We start from the raw sequence: 23,752 nt of genomic DNA on the forward strand, positions 1-23,752 counted from the left end.
TGATTGATAAACGAAACTTTGGATTCTGTGGATCTTTTGAATATAATTGTTTTGAACATATTCCATGTAATGAAGAGAAAAACTTAGCCTTTCAAATGAGTGTTCTGTCTTGTGATATGTCTTGTGTTCTGTCTTGTGAAATACTGTTGACTGTTCCGTTAATGTTGTAAACTTTCATTGCTTTGTTACTATAGAATTTTGAAACTACTTTATTGGTAAAGAAGGCATGATACTCAAACTGCTACTTTTAAATGTTGTTGGGCAGCTGGCATTCAAAGAATTATACATACAATTTTAACAAAGTTGTACCTTAGTTCAATAAAGTAGAATGTTACATTGTTGCATAGTTAATTCTTAGATTGCATTGTACTCATCTAAATCAGTTTTATGGATTATCAGAGCTGTGTTTGACTTTATGCTCAGTGTTTTCATTTAACTTGATGACTTTATAGTCAACTGATATGCTTTTGCAGTTAACTGACGCACTTATGCTTTTGTGGTTAACTCTTTCAGGGCCTCTAAACTAGTTATTTAGTCAAATGCATAACATTCTTTTCTTCATATCTCTACAAACAGCATTTAACATCAATAATTTTTGGGGTGGTGTATGAGATGTGTGGATATTCTAGTCCCAATATTTCTGTGTTAGGCAAAGTATAATGTTTGTAAATACTGAGACTGGTCATGTAGAGCTCAACACAGCAGGTGAGAGCAGTTGCTCTTCACAAAGCTCTGAGAGCCTCTCATATATCTTCAGTTCAAGCCGGAACTTCTAACAGTTCACATCTACTGTGTTATTACATTTTTGTGACTTGAAATTCTTTTATATGTTGCCAAAATGAGTCATCTAATGATTGAGTTATGATGTGCCATCAAGTTTTGTTTCAAACTAGGACATAATGCAAATGTAAGTTTTGCAAAATATGCAGCAGGCATATGGAAATTTTTGTTCAAAGAACAGGTTTTTCAGGTGGTTTAAAGCTTTTTCAAGAGGCGAAGATATTATTCTAAGGATTCTTGCTCCAGATGGCCATTAACAAAAAGATCTCATGAAACTGGTTTTAAGGATCTTGCAGTCAATCCATCAGTTGACTATGAGATTAATTGTAGATTGAAAAGATTGGTGATTTACTTGAGGCTGGCTCTCGAGAGATACTCTTGTGTGCTTCATCATCGCAATGTTCCTGTCAGATGGTTTTCTCTATAATAGCTTTAAAAAAAAAATCCCATTTGTCTGTCAAGCTCAGTATTCACCTAACCTTAATACTGATGACTTTTTCCTGTTCCCAAAACTGAAAACTCTTTTGAAAGAGCACTATTTTGTATACCATGACTGACTAGCTGAAGGACATTCCTGTACTTGGAGTTCCAGCATAGCTGGGGGGGGGGACAGGGTTCGTACGGTCCTTAAGAGTCCTTAAATGTCCTTAAATTTTTTGAAATCGATTTTTGGTCCTTAAAAGTCCTTAATTTTGGCCAAAATCAGTAGAAAGTCCTAAATTTTAATCATCTGAAATTTCTCTCTGTTTATACGATTGCCATTTTGAGTGTGAATTAGCATTTTGGAGGAATATTTTTGGCAATTCACTGAGGTATACGGTTATCTTTTGAATTGGTTCATGGGTTATAATTTGGTTCTTTTTCTAATATAAATGATGGGATACTCAAGTTTCTAAGCAAGAAGTGAAACATAAGCATTTCGAAATTCATTTTTTCTAATAAAGAAAATAATAATAATTTTTTCTAATTCTTAAACAACTTTTTGCTTTTGGGGTTGTGAATTCTTTTATTAAATGGTTCTAAATTTGACAACTTGTCAACATTTTGGCGATTTTAAGATCAGTTTCTATAGAAAATTTTTAATTCTGAGATCTGAGAATTTTTCGGCGATTTTTTTAAAACATCATAACATTGATAAATTTCATTAAAATAATGGTAACATATTAGAATTATATTTAAGAAATAACATTAAAATAAAACATTTTTATATTTCACTGTCATATTATAAAGTTTCATTTTGGCAACTTATTATACAATATTTTAAATCTGAAAAATAAACAAGGTATATAGCTATAAAGCATAATTTACGAAACATCTCTTAGTAAAAGCAAAATTTGCTATGTAATTAATTAAAATGTCTTTTTAATTTTTTCATAGTAGGCGTTTTTCCCATGTAATTGTCTCAGATTACATCATTCAACACCCATCAAGTAACCATCAACACCATCAAGTAAAACTTATTCTTTGCATCTACTAAGACTTATATATAAAACAACTTATCGCCTCTGGTGCTTTAAGGGCTTATTGGAACCTTAAAGTATATTAACTGGGTTACAACACCTGGAACTCTACATAAAGCTATGACATTAACTGCATTAAGCAGAGCTTGACTAACTTTCAACACTTGCCAACCGTGCCTACATCAGGCCTTTCAGGTTTGTTCCAATCAGCAGGTCTCTCTATAGACAAGCAGCAGAGGGACAACATTCAGTCTTTTGTTATGAATCATGCTGATTATGATCTCACTTCTCATTTTAACCTATGCCGTTTGACATAAAATCTCCCTACTATTTGCTAACCTCTAGTCTGACCAAGTATGTGACAAAATAAGACATAAAAAAAAAAAAAAAAAACCAGCATAAAGCTAACTATTAGTAAAACGTAAATCTCTCTTATCTTCTTTTAAATATGTCCAACTTTTATAAGCATAAAATATTTAATGCTACTTGATAAACTGCATGAAATTTATTTTATTCTCAAACTTATTAATAATTATGTTAGTTAATTCATGTTTAGTAATATTGCATACTACTTAGGGATCTATTTTATTTTTAGGATGGTATTACAAAAGTGGAATTCAGGCATAGAATAATATTTTTAACTGAATTTATTCAGTTCCCATTTGCTCATAGGTCCTTAATTTTTTTCATTAATGGTCCTTAAAAGTACTTAATTTCTGTGCGCAGAAATGTGTACGAACCCTGAGGAAGTTGAAACAATGTATCAGATGGTAAGTAGCTTACTATAGGAGCTACTTGCAAACAGATCCAAGTGGATTTGTGATTTTAATGTAAATGAAATTCTGCCTAAAAAAGTGTCATTAATTTATTTAGAGACAGTGCATGTTCAGGAACTACTATTAATACTGTTGTGAACTATGGGTTTGTTGATACTCTTTCAATAGCCACTCCATATAAACAAGAAGAAAAAGGGTAGTAAGTATATAGTGTAGGAAATATTTTTTAATAATTAAAGGTCTAGTTTATAAAATTGTCATTTAAGTATATTGTTCCATACTTGATGAGAAATAATTTTTAAAAAGCTCTTGAATTAGGAAAAATCATTCTCACTTTTTTAAAGTGGTCCTTTCTACTTGAATTCATGAAATAAGGAAGTACAATAAATGCTAAATTATTGCATGTAGTTGCAATGATTAAGTGAGATGTATTCAATAAAAAGAGTTATTCTAGAGGCACAGATTTTATTCGTGGCAGCGCATTACTCGCATGCAGGAAAAAGGGGCCTGATGTTCTTCAGAATATTTATTTTATATGTAAGATGATATACACCTGACTGAATATCAAATCATTAAGTTGTAGTAGTAGTAGAATTAGTATGGTATTAATTCTCAGTACCGCTCTCAATTTTAGTATAAAAAGTGCATTATATTTCAAACTTTCATATCAAGCCACTGGACAAACAGTTTAAGGGGATAATGTTACAATAAAGAAGCATGTTTGCGAGTAGTAAAGTGGTTACTACCTTTTAGATTATAAAATATGGGCTGTGTATATAATATGGTATGTAAGAATTTAGAGGATTTTTTTTTTTAATTGCTGCTGTAGTATTTATTGTGGGTTTTAGTTTAAAGTTTGTGTATGGCAGGAAACATTAGTTTTTAGTCAGTCTTCATTAAAAAGAAAACTTGAACTTAGTTACTTGCATTTAATTATAACTAAGCATAAGCAACTACATCTACAGCTGCATTACAAATAAACCCATCTATGAATTTCCCTTATTATTGTCATTCACTGTTTATTTGATAATATGCTGCCCCTTCAGTGAGCTAGTAAAGACTACTGAATGCTTGAAGTTCAGTTCAAGGTGATTGGGGTGTCTGCATGTTTGGTTTTCATGGTTTTTCCCATAAGAATTGTGACTGTGCCAGTTTCCCTTGGGATGTTCTGCATAAAGGCATCCTTCCCCGTGTAAGCAGATAGCCATCGTGAGTTTGTCTACACTCAGTGAGCTTTACCAACTTCTTATTTTCCTCCTTGCATATATATTTCCTTGCAATGTAAATTCTTATATTTAGCATACATGTTACTAATATAGGAACATTAAAATTTTATAACAAGAATCCAAATTTAATTCTTTTGCAGAGTATAGAAACGAATTGGAGATGTGGTCGTCATAACCTGCAAAGAATAAATTGTCGCAGTGAAAATAGTAAAGGTGTATACTGCTTACAGTATGACGATCAGAAAATTGTCAGTGGTCTTCGAGATAACACAATTAAAATTTGGGACCGTAATACATTACAATGTGTTCAAGTAAGTTCTACCTGAAAATTTCATTTCATTTTATTTATTTAATTTTATGTTACAAGTAAGGCAAATTTATAGACCAGGTTGATCTTTTAGGACTGATTACCTAGCTGAAAGTGGATAAAAGGATAAACAAATAAATTGAGTAATCTGGAAAAGATTTATCATTTAAAAATAAAGTGATCTGAATATATATTATTTCAGAAATTTCATTTTACAGCGGAAAAATAGAAAAAGTCAGAGAATGTGAAAATTCACCAAAAACATTTGGGAATTTAAATATTTTAGCCCAAATCTAGAAAAATCGGAGAATTTCATGCGCTGATTCCCCTAAAGTGATTTTTGGACCAATGTTGGAAGTGTATCACTTTTTTGATGAATTATGTACCATGTGAGTGTCATTCTGGTAGGAGGCCAGAATGACACTCGCATGTTACCACAGTGGCAATCAGATTGTCTTCAAAAAGGCAAAGCAAGTTTCCAGTAATCTCTGCAATCCAGAGAGCATGACTGGTATGTCCTTACGAAGAATAAGAAGTCTGTTCACGCTAAACGAAAGAAAATTCTTCCTTTTGATTTAGAGAACGTGTTTTTTTGTTGTCATCAGCAATTAAAAAATCTGGTAAGTGAAACTGTAATATTTTACACATTATTAATTAAATATTTTTTTAATGTATATTTGCTTAACATTCTATCATATTTGCTTGTTAAAACGGTAAGAATCCATGCAGTGCATTTTTAAAGGAAATCTGTTGATGCTTTTTGAATCATATTATTGTGCATTACTAAAAAAATCAAATTTTGAACATCATTGGCAGTGAGGATATGTCATGATTATTGGACTTCAAAATTACACAAAAAAATGTGATACTTTGTTTGGTAAATGCCAATGTATTCATTTATTCTGAACTTGATTCTTTGTTGTTTCAATTTTTAAATAATCCACACTTAAAATTTTATTTTCAAGAAATGGCGGTGGAACGCATGGCTGAATTCAGAAACAAACGCAGCAGTCGAGCAGTAAAGTCATTTAACACTGGTAGTTCAGTCCAAGGTTCAAATCCCACGAGCGGGGTAACTACATGGTTGCTTTTATGGTTTTTCCCATGTATAATGTGTATACAAGCCAGTTATCCTTAGAAAGTCCTCCACAAAGGCATCCCTTCCCTTAGGTAGATAGCCGTTGAACCTTTTCCGTAATCACATAAACCAAGCCAACCAGAAACAAATGCATTAAATATAATAATATTTGCTTGCCCCTCTTTTCTTATACGCTTTCTATAGTAAAAATAAGTAATAAATCCTTCTGTTTTAAATTTCTCATTTTGCTCAGCCCTCTCCTCCCCTTTTCTCTTACAAAATAAAATCTTTTAAACCTATTTTATTTCTTTTAAGTAAATGCCTTATTTGTCACTTTGCAGTAACAATATACTTTGAACTTAGATCACGACAAGCATCGACTATGTAGAGTCTTGACTTGTAGATAAAACTGGTGCTCATAGCCAATTGCGGTTGTGAGTAAGAGATAATGTTCTAAGCATCAACACCCGGAGGGGATTATTAGAAAAATGCAAAGCATACATTCCCAAGCAATAATGCACGTAATTCTGGGATACTGAGTAGTGATGGCATAATCAAAGAATTCAGTCATCCAGGTAAGCATAATCGAATGAAATCAATCTTCAGATAAGCATGGCAGCAAAGAAGTCAGGCTAAGCAAAGCAGATAATCTAAACAACAATATGCTCAGAAAACAATACGCATATGTGATAAGCATAAACTAAAAACACTCTGTCTGTCTTGGCATGGCATTAAGCAGTTGTCTCAATAATTCATGGCATAAAATAGTTCAGGCATAAATAAGCAAGGCAAATCAAAAGATCAGCAAAGCAGGGATCAGGATGTTAAACTTAAGATGGCATGGCATTCTATTAATCTGTAGGCAAAGTCTGTAGGCAGTGAAAACTGCCGCAGTCCTTCACTGTTGAAGTCAAAGCTCTAAATGAGCTGATAGAAGAGTGTCCGTAGCACTTACTGTGCTAATCATGTGAAGTCTAGGGTCCAATCAGGCACTCGTAAAATGAAGGGAAAAAATATTAATGAGTCATCTAGGCTAACCATTTAATATATTTATATTTGCCAAAATACTATCAACTATCATAATTTTAATCTTTTTCACGATTTCTGTAAATAAAGTTATGCAACTTCTTCCTTCTGAATTTATTTATTGCTTATTAATGATACTTTCAAATTTCAGGCAGTTTTCTCTGGCGTACTCATGAAACTAATTCTATTAGTAGGATGGCATACCAACACAAAATGTAGCACACATATTTTTTACTTATGTATGCTGCTAAATAAATACACTGACTACGAATAAGTATTTGGACATAATTCTTTTCTTGTGCTGAGGGCAATTAGAAGTGTTATAATGAATGTAGTATTTTCTTAACTCAATGCTTACATTCCTTTGATTTTGAAAGTCTAAGATTCAAAATATACAGTGGATGGACAAAAATATGGAAACACCTTGTGAAATGCATGTTTGAAAAGAAAGATTGATTTTAATGAAATATGTAGGTGGCGCTGGCGTTTTTGACAACTGACGCCACCTATACAACTTCGTAAATGTGCTAAACAGTTCAGTTGTTATCGGAGTACTGTTATGAGAGGTTGTCATTGCATTATGTCAGAGTTAACAGACTTCGAACGTGGGCAAATTGTTGGAGCACGTATGGTAGGTGCTTCCGTAAGCAAGGTAGCGGAGGTGTTTAGTGTTTCAAGAGGTACTGTATCGAAGATTTATTCCGCATATTTGAAAAGCGGAAAAACATCATCTGCTAAATCACAGCGCGGACGAAAGTGTGTCCTGAGTGATCGTGACAGATGACCATTAAGGGCAATTGTGACGAAAAATAAGAAGACCACAGCTGCAAAAGTTACTGCTGAAATGAATGTTGTGTTACCGAACCCTGTGAGTACCAAAACAATTAGAAGGGAGCTTCATAAACAGGGAATTGCTGGCCGTGCTGCAATTGAGAAGCCACTCATCAGTGATGCTAATGCCCGTAACAGGAAAAGGCGGTGTTTAAGTCATAAAGCTTTGGACTATAGAGCAGTGGAAGCGAGTAATATGGTCTGATGAGTCTTCTTTCACATTGTTTCCCACTTCTGGCCGAGTTTACGTCTGGAGAACGCCATCTCAAGCCTATAATACAGACTGCTTGTTGCCAAGAGTGAAACATGGCGGGGGTTCTGTTATGGTTTGGGCAGCCATATCGTGGTTCTCTGCTAGGCCCATGATAACTGTGTCAGGGCACATGACTGCCAAGATTTATGTGAACATTTTGGCCGACCAAGTTCATCCCATGGTACAAACTTTGTTCCCCGATGGTGATGGTGTCTTCCAAGACGACAAAGCCCCTGTTCACACAGCTCACATTGTCCAAGACTGGTTTTCTGAGCATGAGGATGAGTTGTCCCATCTCCCCTGGCCACCACAGTCACCAGACCTGAATATTATCGAACCTTTGTGGTCTACATTGGAACGGAAAGTGCGTTCTCGTTATCCACCGCCAACATCGTTATCTGAACTTGGCACCGTTTTGCAGGGAGAATGGTATAATATTCCGTTGGCAAACATACAAGAACTGTATTTAACCATTCCGAGAAGACTGCAAGCTGTTTTGGATGCCAACGGGTTTCCTACACCATATTAAGCAAAGAAACATGTTTTTTTAAAGGTGTTTCCATATTTTTGTCCAACCCCTGTATATTGTTAATGATATGATTATACCTATTGTTAACATTAAAGTTTTATAAGAATAAATTAAATACATTCGTTGGGAATAAGATAAAGTCATTCGGTTTGAAGAATGTTTCTTTGAAGAGTTTTTCTTTGTTTCCATTCAAGAGTGAACAGTTATTAATGTGATATTAAACACACTAAATGTGTGGGAATGCAAGTTAGGAAAGTTACCTTTTAATAAAGCTGTGCATTGGCTATTATTTTAGAATATCTTTTTCATATAGACTGTAGTAAAAAATGCTAAGACTTCTACTGTTTACATATACACTGACTACCAATAAGTATTTGGACACCTGTGATAGAAAAGGAAAACTAACTTTATTCAAAATCAATAGTTGCTAGGACCTCCTCGAGAGGTAATTACAGCGTGGACCCTCTGGGGCATACTTTCCACAAGTCTTTGTATGACAGCTAGTGGTATTTTCTTCCACTTGGCTTGGAGAAGACATAGAAGTTCCTTCACCGATTTTGCATGGGTAGTGCACCCCTGAATTCGGCGATGCAACTCATCCCAAAGGTTCTCGATAGGGTTCAGGTCTGGACTCTGGCCAGGCCAGTCCATTCCATGAACTCCATTGACACTATACCAAGCCTTGGTTAACGTCGAAACATGACAACTGGCATTGTCGTCCTGAAAGTAATAGGGGTCCAACCCATAAAACTGCCACAACGTAGAAAGCACATTGTATTCCAAAATAGTGCCGTAGGCATCGGAGTCGAGCTTACCATGAATGGGGACCAAGGGTCCCAGACCATAATTCCTTCTTCGCCGAACTTGACTGTTGGCACAATGCATTCAGGCAGGAGACATTCTCCAGGTAGACGCCAGATCCAGACCCTGCCATCCGAACGGTAAAGGGTGAGCTTGATTCGTCACTCCAAAGAACCCGTTTCCACTGATCTACGGTCCAATTTCGATGTGCTTTGCACCACATTAACCAAGCAGCGCGGTTGGACTTTGTGATCAAAGGCTTCTGGGCAGCAGCACGACCACGAAAACCAAGCAGATGTGCTTCCTTATGGATGGTATTCATTGAAACAATACTCCCGGATGCCTGCTGAAACTTCTCGCGGACGAGGGCTATCAGTTGGGTGTGGATCTTCCAAATTTCTCTAAACAGCACTCGTCGGTCTCTATCCCCCAGTTTCGTTGGTCTGCCGACTCGGAGCACATTTCGACAATCACCCCTCACCTTCCACTTCTTAATCACATAGGCCACTGTCGATATTGTGTACTTCAGATCGCTATATATGTCCCTTAAGGCTCGGCCACATTTGTGATACCCGATAATTATACCTTTCTCGAAATCAGAGAGCTCCGGAGGCATCTTGCATGCGACTAAAGCCGATGCTGTTTCCTACACGATATATACTGGCGGAGTCCGTGGCGTACCTTGGGACCGCAGATATCGTCATTTGCATAGGTGTACAATTACTTATTGGTAGTCAGTGTATTTAATATTTGAGTTTATTTTACAATATTATTACATAGATTTCTTTCAGATGTAAAGTGTCTGCCCCTTAAAAAAGAGACATTTTTGTAATCCAAATTGGGCAGATTCTAATCTCCATCCTCAGTGGAGCTCCGAGTTGCAACTTGCTGAAGAAGCTCCTAACATGGCAAGGTTCACGTTTTGCCAAAATGATATCATGCTTAGTAATGTGGGGAAAAAAAACATTCACAAGCCACATAAACAATGAAAAGCATAAGACTAATTTTTATGAACTTAAAAAAATTTTTTTAAAAATATTCAGTGCAGATAAAAAGAATTTGGAAGCACAGCTGTCTGGCACCAGTCGCTGAATCATCAAATTTAAAATCTTTCATAACTAAAGACAAAGTATTAGCTGCAGAATTACTGTGGGCAAAGAAATTTGTTTATTCACATGTTTCTTTTAATGTGTTTAGTGTTGCTGGTCTGTTTCAGAAAATGTTTGATGACAGCGATAAAGCAAAAGTTATGACCCTGGGACATACAAAAATGTCATATTTATGTCATTTGGTTTAGCCCCATACTTCAAAAAGGTCCTTTCTATTCGTAAGAATACCCAATTTTTATTATGCTTTCATGAAGCTTTAAATAGCTGTGTCCAGGGAGGTCAAATCAAACACTATGAATAATTCTATTTAAAGATCAGATTTGGGTACAGTGAACACAGGATGAAAGAAGTGAGCACAGGATACATCACAGCGATTTTTGGGCAGCATGCTACTGCTAATGACCTTTTGAAAAGTTTTTTTGAGGGGAACATCAGAACTAGATAAAAAGAAATTGCTCAAAGTATCCTTGGATAGACCAAATGTTAATCTTAAATTCTTCAGATTTGAAACAAAATTTAATGACTGTATTCTGTTGTTTGCATGTCATTTATGGTGTATTTAGAGCTGTGCATGGAGCTACTGCCTGCAATCTAAGTGCATTATTTAAAGACATGCATAGAATATTTAAAGATAGTCCTGTTCGACAAGCAGATTATATTATCATCACTAATTGTATGACTTTTCTGCTAAAATTTGTAAAGTAAAATGCTATGAAAACATACCTATTGCTAAGAGAGCTACTGATATTTTTAAGATGTGGTTATTGCTGGTGTGGGTTTCGCTGAACGTGGAGTGTCTGATTTAAAGAAAATAAAATTCAAAACTCAATGCAGAACTTTTTTGGTTAAGCTTGCATAAAAAATAGTTGAAAGAAGCCGTTTAAATATAGCTTGGTCAAATACCTTTCTTCATTAGTTTCTAATGAAGAAAGTTCTGTCTTCATATATCGTGTCATCATATATCGCGTGTTGAGGGCGTTGCTGGTTTTGAAGAATAGCCAATCGTAGATCAGTAACTCCAACCGTTAATAGTCCCCCCCCCCGCAACATCTGGTCTCCCAGGTTCGTTGCGACTGCGTGATTAGCTTGCCTTCGGCTCCATTGCTTGTATTACGGCGAGAGCTTAGCGTGTGTCTTGTGAACTGGGATTCAGGTGGAAGTTTTTTAATAATGCTACCTCAAACGAAAAAGCCAAAATTATCAAAGCAGAAATTTAAAGATTCATATTCTTCGGAATTTCCATGCATTAAAGCATCCATAATTTCTGTGAATCATGCACACTGCAGTGTATGCAACAAAGACTTCTCAGTTGCACATGGCGGAAAAGATGACTCTAAACGGCATGTTTTTTCTGAAAAACATATAGAACTTGGCACTGTAAAATCTAAATAACGAATTTTTTAATAAAAGATGACAAAACAGGTCCTATACATGCCGAATGCTATTTTGTTTAATTTTTAATTGAACACAATCTACCGCTTTCTGTTTCGGATAATTCCAAAGAGCTTTTCAAAGCAATGTTTCTGGATTCTGCCATAGCAAAAAAATTTAGCTGCGGTCATACCAAAACTGACGCTATTGTGAAAACGCTTGCAGAAAGTACTGTTGCCGATATTATAAAATCAGCGTGCAATACATCGTTTTCTCTAAGTACTGATGGAAGTAATGATAACAAACTGTATCCATTGATTATAACGTATTACAGTAAAGAAAAGGGAGTAATAATTATGTCATTGATTTCTATTTTAGAGTGCAGAAATAATACCGGAGAAGGTATTTTTAATTGTATAAAAGAAAATTTTAAAAGCAAAGCTTTAGAATGGAAGAATTGCTTATCATTTTCTTCAGATAATGCTAGTAATATGATTGGAAAGTTTAAAGGTGTACCATCGTTTATCAAAATGCATCAACCAAATATAATCATCTGAGGTTGTCCATGCCACCTCTTGCATATAGCTGCAAAAAAGGCTACTGAAAAATTAATTGGCTCAGAAATCGAAATGTTGTTAATAGATATATATTTTTATTTAGAGAAAAGTTTGAAACAGAAGCATAGCTTCAAAGTTGCTCTACAAATTTTGGGACAGAACGCAAAATCTCATAAAATTTTGAAATATTGCAGTACGAGATGGTTGTCTCTTTTAGAATCTATAACAAGAATTTTGGAGCAGTGGGATGCTGTGATAAGTTTTTTTGGAGATCAACCAGATAACAGTGAGAATGAAGGAAAGAGATTGCAGAACATTAAAAAAATGTTACAATCACCTACCACCAAATTGTACTTGTTATTTTTGAAAAATACTTTGCCTTTGTTTATAACAGTAAATACTAATTAGCAACAACAAGCTCCTTATATACATAAATTGAGAAGAGAACTTGTTGAACTTTTAATGAATTTATTTGTTAGATTCGTAAAACCATCAGTAATTTCTAAAGAAAATGAAGATTTTACTCTAACATCTCTTTCATTTCAAAAGTATAGTAAACAAAAGGAAAATGAAAATTTAGTGATTGGTGCAGAAACAAGACTATATTTAAAAAATGCCAAGTTGAATGAAAGTGAAGTAAAATCATTTTTCAATTCTGTGCGAGCTTTTTTTGTAACTGCGTGTTCATGTACGAGGGCCATCCAGGAAGTAGATTACGTTTCCGTCTGTGTCCGCTAGGGGCGGGGCTAACGCGGCCATCTTGGGGTCAGAGCGTTGCGCAGCTCAGTCTGCATCTAGCCGTGCTAGTGAGAGGTTCGTGCTGTGCTCCGTTCAGATACTGTGACGGTTTGAAATGTCTGCGTTAATTGAAAATCCCGCGAGGTGCGCTCAGTAATAAGGTTTCTGACTGCAAAAAACTGTAAACCGATAGAAATCTATCGGCAGCTTCGTGAAGTGTATGGGGACAACATTATCACTGAAGGTGGAGTGCGTCAGTGGGTCATAAGATTTCAAAATGGCCGAACCAATGTTCACGACGAAGATCGAAGTGGGAGACCCAGCATAGTGACCACCGAACTTCTTGAAAAAGTCGATGCTAAAGTCCGTGAAAATCGAAATTTCACAATAACGGAACTTTCTTTGAGTTTTCCACAAATTTCGCGAAGTTTGTTGCACGAAATCATCAGCGAAAAGCTTGGTTACCACAAGTTTTGTGCAAGATGGATTCCAAAAATCTTGACAGAGGACCACAAAAATCAGCGAATGGCTGCAGCGTTGAACTTTTTGGACGCTTACCATAAGGATGGTGACTCTTTACTCGATCGCATCGTTACTGGTGACGAAACATGGGTGAAACATGTGAACTGTGAAACGAAATTGCAATCAATGCAGTGGGGGCACACAAGTTCTCCCCAAAAACCCAAGAAATGCATGCAAACAATGTCGGCAAGGAAGATGATGGCGACTGTTTTTTGGGACAGAAAAGGTGTAATTTTGGTGGACTTCCTGGAAAGAGGCACTACAATAAACTCTCAAAGGTATTGCCAAACTCTCCAAAAACTCAGAAGAGCAATTCAAAACAAGCGCAGAGGAATGTTGAGCTCTAAGATCTTGTTGATTCACGACAACGCCCGGCCCCACACGGCAAATGTCACTCGTAAAGTTCTTGAATCTTTTAAGTGGGAGTTGTTTCCTCATCCGCCGTACAGTCCCGACCTGGCACCGAGCGACTTCCACCTATTCCCAGCAATGAAGAAGTGGCTGGCTATGCAGCATTTTGATGACGACGCACAGCTGCAAGAAGAGGTAACGAAGTGGTTGAAGGCGCAGGCGGCCGAATTTTTCGACGAAGGAATTTCCAAGCTCGTACATCGCTACGATAAATGCCTTAATTTGTATGGTGACTATGTAGAAAAGTAGTATTTGAGTGTGGCTTTCATCTGTATATAATAAAATTTGTTTCCTATACTTTGTTTATTTTTTTATTCCAAAACGTAATCTACTTTCTGGATAGCCCTCGTATAATAGATAAATTTGCACTAAGTGATCCATTTCTAAAACATGCTGAAATCAACTTGAGGACTGAAGTTTCATTTTCATCTGTTCTTTACTTGATGAATACTTTTCCATCCATTGTTGATGAAAAATATCTTAATCAAGTGGAAATTGAATTTTCCATGTATCAAAGAGATGATTTGAAAGAAATTATAGATTTGCATATTGATATAGCATGTGGAGAAATTTCCAAATTAAAAAATATGAATGGGTGTATTAAATACAAAGTATTGCCTACTGTAATAGTTGCTTTCTTAATAATACCTCATTCAAATGCAGCTTGCGAAAGAATTTTTTCTATTGTTAAAAAAAATCAGACGGAATTTCAACCAAATTTAGGTCCTAAAACTCTCGAAGCAGTTTTGATTGAAAATATAAGTATGCAGGCAAATGAAGAACTGTGTTATAAAAAAACATTCTCAAAATCAGAACTTAAGCTTGCTAAGCATGCTACATATAAATCTTTGCATTTGTAAATTATAAGTAATTTTTTAATACTAATATGTATTACTCTAGGTTATTTAAATTTTATTTCCCTGCGGAAATCAAATCCAGAATAAAGATATATGATTTATGGATTCTGATTTTTTCTGATTAGAAGTGATTTAAAATACTTCTTTCATATAATAGTAGATTTAGTGATATACATGTGTGAGGAGTTAAATGAAAATTTCTAATTAAATGTGCATATACTTTACAAGCACATATAATTTTTAATTTATGGATTCTGATTTTTTCTGATTAGTAGTAATTTAAAATACTTCTTTCATATAATAGTAGATTTAATGATATAAATGTGGGAGGAGTTAAATGAAAATTTCTAATTAAATGTGCATATACTTTACAAGTACATATAATTTTTAATTATTCAGTTTTATATGTATATCTATTTTAAATTGATTACAATTTTTAATTAAAAATTAATGAATGGTTAATTACAACATGCGTTACGCGCACGTTTTCAAAGTTGTTAAAATGTCATTCGCGCGTTGACTACTGACAAGTTGTGCTGTAGGTTGGAGTCTATGAATACTGCATAAAATGATGGACACGGGTAATAAACAGATTATCAAAGTAAAATATTTGGTTTTTATCTTACATTAATGGTTAAAAATATGTTACATTTCTGATATTTGTTACTATATAAGCTAATTATTAATACTAATATGTATTACTCTAGCAGGGTTGCCACGCTACCGGGAGAACCGGGAAAAGTCAGGGAATTCGAAAATTGACCAAAATATTCAGGGAAAAGTCAGGGAATTTAAGTATTTTTGTCAAAATCTGGAAAAGTCAGGGAAGTTCATACAATGATCCCGCCAAAAAAAGCGATTTTTGCGCCGACGTCGGAAGAGATAACTTTTTTGGCGAATTATGTATCACGTGAGTGTCATTCGGGTAGCTGGCATAGAGCCAATTTTCGCAGCTCCAATTTGATTGTCTTTTAGAAAGGCAAAGCAACTTTCCTGCAACTTTTGGTTTCCAGTATTCTCGAGAATCGCGTGTGCAGTGCATGAACTAAAGAAAGTACCTGTTCTCATATAAAACAAAATGGGTTTAATCCTAGTATATGGTACCATGGAGGTTAGAATCAAAGAATATGTATTGTAAAGAAGGAAAACCTCTCTGCAACAGACGTGGCTCCGTTCCATCATAGAGGGAAACAGCTGTGCATGTCTGATATATCTGTTGCCAAAGCTCGAAACCGGTGTCGAAGTTCGAAGGTCACGTTATCAAGAGTTCATAAAATGAATATCGTTTAAAATTTCTTTAACAACTTGCGCTAAAAAGACGTGCCACGCACGTCGAGATGCTTTTGTCTCAAACCGTGAGCGATGTGAACACCACGTCGATAAGCATTTATCGCAAAAATGAAAATAACGTGGTGCACACGTCGCCTAACAACGAGATTGTTTATTTCTCGAGTTACAGCTCTGGATTGCACTCGCAGATGCGGAGCGGCGTAAATGAGACACTTTACCGCTTGTTATATTGTAGCGCACGGCACCGCAACCGTGAAGTTTAGTCTTAGCGCAAGTGGTTAAACTCTAAAGGAAAAGAAAATATTTTTTGGCGCAAGTAAATTAATTCATGGATTAGTTATTTTCAGGGGGGGAAAAACTACGAAAATCCGTTTTTAAAATTATTGCGTGGATTTTTCTCAATAATTTTAAAAACGGATTTTCGTAGTTTTCTTTTTGTCAAAGAGCGTTTCTTCTTAACACCTGTTTCTCAATTTCCTGTACACATCGCGGAGAGGGAAATTCTGGCCGCCAGGTTCCGTCGCCAAATCCCTTGGCAAATTTTTCCTCCGCATTCTAACGGCGTAATAGCATTTTACTTGTATGGAACCTTTTCTTCTTTACATAGACGTTCTTTGGTTAGAATAATAATGAGATTTGGTGACATCATGATGCGCAGTAAACGGGTCATTTTGGTCTTGGCGACAATTTTCAAAATCGTGCCAAAGCCTTACCGTATACTAGAATTTTACCGCAAAATCTTTTTAAACCTTTTTTTTTTTTTTTAATAAATACCTTGCCATTTTGCAGTAAAATAAAAAAATAGTAATCAGTCATCTAGGCTAGCCATGTAATATATCTATATTCGCTAAAATATCGTTGATTATTCTAATTCAATTTTTAAGTAATTATTTTTATGTTATTCATATAATTTAATGTTGCTTCTTCCCTCTAAATTTATTTATTATTAGTAAATAATATTTCCAAATTTCAGGAAATTTTCTCTGGCATAATCCAGAAATTAATTATAGCAGTATGATGACATACCATCACGAAATTTAATGCACATATTTTTTCATTATGTACGCTGCGAAATAAATTTAAAATACCTCAATTTATTAAAATAGATTTCTTTCTTCCGTTTAGCTGCAGAATGTCTGCCAAAAAAAAAGCCTTAATTTGTTCCAGATTGGGAAGATTCTAATCTCAATCTTCAGTGGAGAAAACAACAACTATTATAATTATATTTGTGTTTTCAAGTGTTAAGGTGCCTTTTAAGAACATACCTCACGCAAATTAAATTTACCTAAAATCTAACCTAACTATTTAGCATTGCGTTGTGATTTATAAGGACCGGATTAGCCTCGTGTTGAACTTGTGATGATCATGAGTAATAATTAAATAAAACATACATTTGTTATCCAATGTATATATCTTAAATTTTATTAAGTGGAAAACTAAACAAAATTATCAAACAAAGTATACCAAAAATAATTAAGAATAAATGTCCTCTGGGATTTATTGAATAATTAAGTGAATTTGCTACACAATACAAGTAATACCATAATTAATTTACCTCTTAGCACAGCCAACGTACATTACGCAGATAGACTGGAATTTTCTTGAAACACACCTGGAAAACCTGGAAAAGTCAGGGAATTTCATTCTCCTGTTTGAGTGGCAACCCTGTCTAGGTTATTTAAATTTTATTTCCCTGCGGAAATCAAATCCAGAATAAAGATATATGATTTATGATATTTATAAGTAGACTAAAATCTAAGTGATAAAGTAAAATGTTTATTAAACAGGGTTCGTAGCGGTCCTTATAAGTGTTTATAAGTCCTTATATTTGAAAATGAATTATAAAAGCCCTTATAGGTGCTTATTTTTTCTCTAAAGTATTTATTTTTTGTTTTTAGTGTCTTTTTTTCCTACAGCAAAGCGGCAACTAAATAAACAACTTTCTTATCTGGATGGCCAGATTGTGGATCATACTTCCGAAAATAGCTTTCTCTCCATTAACGTAACTTTTAACCTTTGACTCGCGTGAGTGACAGGTGAACGTCGTTCTATTCGTCAATTCATATTCGCGTTTTACGATCGTTATCGAATATGTGTGAATATTTATAATATATTTGCAGTAAATGCTGAAATGGGTAAGTGTGTTTTTAACACAGATTGGCTTTCAAAGGAAGAATATTCTGAATGGCTTAAAAAAAGTGAAAATAATCGCAAGTCCGTGCATTCCTTTTGTAAAACTGAAATCAACATAGCAAGTATGGGAGAGTCTGCTTTAAAGTGTCACATGGATCGTAAGTAAACTTTTTTCTATTTAATTATTATTAATTCTTGTGTGAAAATAAAAATTTAAATCTCCCATGAACCGCTGATTTATTTATTTTTAAATTTTCATTTTCTGCTTTTGAAAATCTTTTGTCATACTATTCATTTACTATATTCCCAACTCTTCCTATTATTTCTGCATTTCATGCGTGTCTTCAATTTTGGGCTTATATTTTCAATTTTTTTTGCCAATGCATTCTCGAGAGAGGGTTCATAAGGTTCCAGATCTTCCTCCCCTTTCTGCGAAAAATCTCGGATATTCAAACCGTTACAGTTTGCAGCAAAGCGACTAAAGTACTTATTTTTTTATTATTATTTGCTAAAAGTTCTGGAGTCTACCAAACCAAGCGAAGCGTGATTATATTCCAGAAATTTAACGCAGTCTGTTCAAAATTACAATCTAAAACACTCCAGATTTGTAAATCTCATTCTTTTCTTTTATTTAGTTTTTTATTCTCCAAATACTGGCAGCTGTTCATTTCAATTGCGTAATAACACGAAAGAATTAAGGTGCGCATATTGCACAATACCATTTGCTATATTTTGCAAAGATAATTAGTTTTGATATTAAATCTTGAATTTGTTTATGAGCACTTAAAATAGTTTTACTGTGCTTGCTAAGCAGAATATTCAGTTTGGTTGGACTATTTTTTTTTGTTTTTAAATATATTTTTACAATCTATATGTTTACAGTGATAATTGGGCTACAGATCTAGTTGTTTTTTTTTAGTCAAGAGCAATATTTGTTATCTACTGTATATTAAATTAAGATGTTTATTATATTTTACATTCTAAATATTGCGATGCGGTGAAAGATACAGAAATATTCTTAAAAATGATATTCAATGCATATGTCAAAATATCCAAAGGATTTAGCCGGAAAATCTAAAAAACGACTACAATCTAATCCCATCTTTTTCCAGTTACACTCGACAATGCGGAATTTTCAGATATCCGGCAATTTTTTAGCATGCCAATTAGTTAAGCTTTTGCTGTATAAAGGATGACTGAATGAGGCAATTTCAGAAATATCCCTCCCCTTTTTTTTTTACTTAAATTACTTTGCAATATCTGTTAAGAGAAAACTATCCTATAATGAAAATTTAGAAAATGTTCTGAATTTTGATTTAAGTTAAATTATTTAAATATTAATATGAGTGGAAAATAAATAAACGTACAATAAATTATATTTATTTCTAGGTGCCAAGCATAAAAAGTTTCTGAAAGGGAAAAATACGGCTATTGGTGGAATAACAAGCTTTTTTCCCAAATCAAATCCTGCTAGTGTTGCACCGTCCAGTTCCCCAAGTGTTTCACGAAATTCAAATACTTTAGATGATGCTGTAGGAGCTTCAAAAGATGTTTTGGATGCTGAAATTTTGTGGTGTTTGAAAGTGGTGACAAGTCATTATACTCTTACAGATCTAGCAGTGACATGGGCAAACTTTTTTCAATTATGTTCCCTGACAGTGTTATAGCAAGATGCTTTTCTTGTAGTGAGAGAAAGCTTGCTTATCTCTGCCATTTTGGATTAACACCTTATTTTCAGAGGCTCATATATGATGAATTTAAGAAGCTATATCACTTTACATTGTTATTTGACGAGACTTTGAATAAAACGAATAAAAAAAAGCAATTAGATTTGCGTATCAGATATTGGCATCCTGACCAAAATAAAGTTGTAACTCGATTTTTGACCTCTGTGTTCATGGGACATGCAACAGCTGCTAATATTTTTGAAAGTTTTCAAATGGCAGTTAAAAAACTAGATATAAAGAAGCTGCTACAGATAAGTATGGATGGGCCAGTCATAAATTGGAAGTTTTATGAAACCCTCCAACATGAATTGAAAAAGGAATATGGCATTGAATGTATATCTATTGGTAGTTGTGGTTTGCATATTTTGAACAATGCTTTCCGTAAAGGAGCATCCACTACAAGCTGGGATATACCTTCTATTTTAGGTGCACTGTACCATCTATTCAAAGATTCTGTAGCATGTTGAGAAGATTTTTTAACAGCAAGTGTGCATAAATTTTGTAACCATGCCATTGAAATTTTGTAACCATAGGTGGCTAGAGAATGTACCAGTATGTTTGCATGCTTTTGAAATTTGGGAAGATATAAAAGGTTATGTCAAGCTAATTGAGAATGGAAAATATGCAAAAATAACTTGCAAATCATATGAAATAATAAGAGATGCAATTAAAGACAAATTAATGCCTGTAAAATTACTTTTTTTCATTTGTGTGGCTGAATTGGTCAAACCCTTTTTGGAACTTTACCAAAGTGATGAACCACTTGTCCCTTTTTTTGCTTTTGATTTGCACAAATTAGTAAAGCAACTTTTGCAGCATTTCAAAATTATAAAAGAAGAGCACATGTTAAAAATCAGTTCATCACTAAAATATTTGTGTAACTTTGATTTTTCAGAGAAAGGTATTGTTAATGAAATAACCAAAATTAGTTTAGAATTTAGGGCTGATAAGCTCTTGCAAGAACTATACGCTAAAAAAGAAATCATGGATAAAGATTACCTTTCTCTTAAACGTGACTCACAAACTTTTATTTTACAACTGCTCGAAAAGCTGATGGAGAAATGTCCAGTTAATTATTCACTGATTCGAAATGCTGTTTCTGTGAATCCAAATTATATGGCGGAAAACAGCACAAAAGCATACGAGAAAATGAAAAGTATATTGATGCATTTTTCCCAAAAAGGTCATATTGCAGAAGAAGAATGCGATAACATTCTTTTGGAATATTCTGATTTCATCGAAAATGTTGTCCAGTCAGCCCTTACAGAATTTAAAACCTATGATGTGAGAAAAAAGAGAGATAATTTTTTGCACACATTCATTAATGAAAAATACTTCAAGTTGAGGGAAACATTTAAAATGATCTTTATTCTTTCCCATGCGCAAGCCTCTGTTGAACGAGGATTTAGTATCAATAAAAATATAGAAACAGAAATTCGGGGGGGAAGAGGAATTCGTACATTGCGCAGTGCATAGTTTGTGGTTATGTGAAACACGCTGGTGGGATACACAATGTGTCAATTACGAAAGAGATGACAGTGGCAGCTTCATCAGCTCATTCACAGTATCAGTTATATTTGGAAAAGCAGAAGAAAAAAAAAAAAGAAATTATTGAAAATAAAAAAAGAAAAGCAGCAAAATCAACAGATGAATTGATTTCTCTTAAAAGAAAGAAAACTCTCTTAGAAAAAGAAGTTAAAGTGCTTGAAAATAAAGCAAATGAACTTGCTGAAAAGGCTGAAGTTACAAAAGACTTTAATCTTTTAAATAAATCTAAAGAAATGTTAAAAACTATTTGTGAAAAACAAACTCTTTTAAGAGATTTGGATTCAAATATTAATGAAAAGAAAGAAAAAAAATCGAAAATAAAAGTAATATTACTAATTATAAGCATAAATCTTTTTTCTTGTTTCTTTTTTTTATGTTGTAAAGTACTTTGTATGAATATAATAAATACAGTTTATTACTATTAATTTTCCTTAGACTGATATTTCATCGTTAAATCTTGTAATATAGTTTAGTTTTGCATAGGATCTCCCCCCCTCTCACTGTAAACTAGTTCTATAAATTGAACTGTTATTTCCAATTAAAAAATAATTGTTATTGTTTTCCATGTTTGAGTAATGCTGATTCTCTTTTTAAATACTGAATTTCTCGGATTTTGAATTACGGTTAAATCTCATTTTTATTTTAAGGTTATGCAGTTGTGTATATATGAAATTAAACAGGTGCTTATTTTTTTTCTTAAAATGTGCTTGAAAAGTGCTTATAGGTGCTTATTATTTTAACTAAAATGTGGCTATGAACCCTGTTAAATATAACTGTTTAAGTACATGCCCTAGCTGTTTTTTGAGAAATTTCTCTCTTCATTTACAAAGGTGTCTGAAAAAAATTTAGATATGTACATAAATCTAAACTTTTAGTCCATTTAATTCTCTGTATTTCACAGAGTACCAGTATTTATGAAAAATTTCATAATATTGCCATCGTAATGTTTTTTTGCAACAGAAAAGTTGAAAAAAATCTAGTTTTTTAAAAAAATAGATTTAATATACTGCAAACACAAACAGAAGGAAAAGAAATTGTTGCCTAGAATGAAAATTAAATTATAAACATAAATCTTGTTCCTAAGCATGGAACATCATCAAAAATATTCAGATGAAAAATTCTCATTTTAAAGTTATTTAGAGTTGTCTGTATACCTTTAAACATCAGCTTCCTGGTTCTTAAACAGAAACTTCTGTGTGGTGTTGAGTGTAAATCATTATCTAACTAGATACTTACAAGAATCAAATCAAAGTTACATGTGCCCAATATTTAGTGGCTTAAAAAAAGACATTATATATTGGAATATTCCTGAAAATCTTCTGCTAGTTTAGGAGAATTATTATTATTTATGGGAGTATTTAACGTTTTACCAAAAAAAAGTTCTGCTGGTGAAAATTGAGTTACAGAATCTTTAGCATTATTGTAATACAATTTAAATATCAGTATTTTTTGTGGCCATCCAAATATTTTGTTTGATATTGCTGAAATTGATTCCTTCATCACCCTGTCTACTCTTTCAATCAATCTCTCTAGGAGTAAGATCTTTCTTGGTAATTATATGTGGCAGAGTGTTATGTGGTCTAGACTTATTTTGTAAGCAATTTGAACAATTTTCTACAAAACTTTTGGTATCGCTGTACATATTTCTGTAATAGTATTTTGCTTTCACAAACTCATATGTCTTTTGAATATCAAAGTGAGGTGCATGACCTGTCTGTAATACATCTTTTATTAGTGCCTTAGGTATTAAGATTTTATTCTGGATACTTCTGTCCTTTCTAGCATTTACAGGTTTTATTTTTATCATTAATACATCTGTATGACTAGCAATAAAATATTGTTCTACACTATCTTTGTGGTTATCCTGCATTTTTTTTATAATTGTTTTTATGTATTGATCACGCTGTTTACTAATTATGTTTTGAATAGACAAATTATCATTAGTGCTAAATATAATTACATTGTTTGCTACTACATCATCTGAAACTCTTGACAAGTAATCTGCTTGGTTTTTGAAACCAGGAATATGCTCCATCATATATTGAAATTCCTGTAGATATAACAACCAGTGTGCTACAATATCTGGCTGCTTGTCAAGATTGATATGGAAAGTTAGAGATTTAGCATCCGTTAATATTAAAAAAATTTTTCCATACAGATGTTCGTGAAATTGTTTTACTGTTCTGAAGATTGTATAAAGTTTTCTCCTAATTTGAAGGATATCTAGCCTAAAATGTTTGAGTAAAATTGTACTGGAAAAAACTTATCAGCATTCTTTTGCATTAATATGCCACAAATGGCTGATCTAGAAGCATCAATTATTAATACAAAGGTTTATCATTGTCTATATTTTTTATTGTGGGTTTTTCTAAAATTAATTCATGTGTTTTATCTAAAGCATCTTGTCACTTCTCATTCCACA

General features: G+C 33.7%; 1 protein-coding gene and 1 pseudogene across 3 annotated transcripts in view; both read left to right on the plus strand.

The window, feature by feature from the left end:
- The window catches only part of LOC118194134 (F-box/WD repeat-containing protein 1A-like), a 133,023-nt gene that overhangs the window by 46,656 nt on the left and 62,615 nt on the right, over nt 1-23,752 (plus strand). For all 3 annotated transcript variants that reach the window (XM_085807277.1, XM_035365316.2, XM_085807276.1), the window contains exon 5: nt 4,383-4,553. In XM_085807277.1, coding sequence (XP_085663403.1) covers nt 4,383-4,553 — 171 coding nt within the window. The remainder of the gene's footprint in view (nt 1-4,382; nt 4,554-23,752) is intronic.
- On the plus strand, nt 4,967-22,115 carry LOC146993455 (uncharacterized; annotated as a pseudogene).

The sequence above is a fragment of the Stegodyphus dumicola genome, chromosome X1 (genome assembly GCF_044657685.1).
Source record: "Stegodyphus dumicola isolate Sdum_Otavi_A_Nest chromosome X1, ASM4465768v1".
NCBI classification, from domain to species: domain Eukaryota; kingdom Metazoa; phylum Arthropoda; class Arachnida; order Araneae; family Eresidae; genus Stegodyphus; species Stegodyphus dumicola.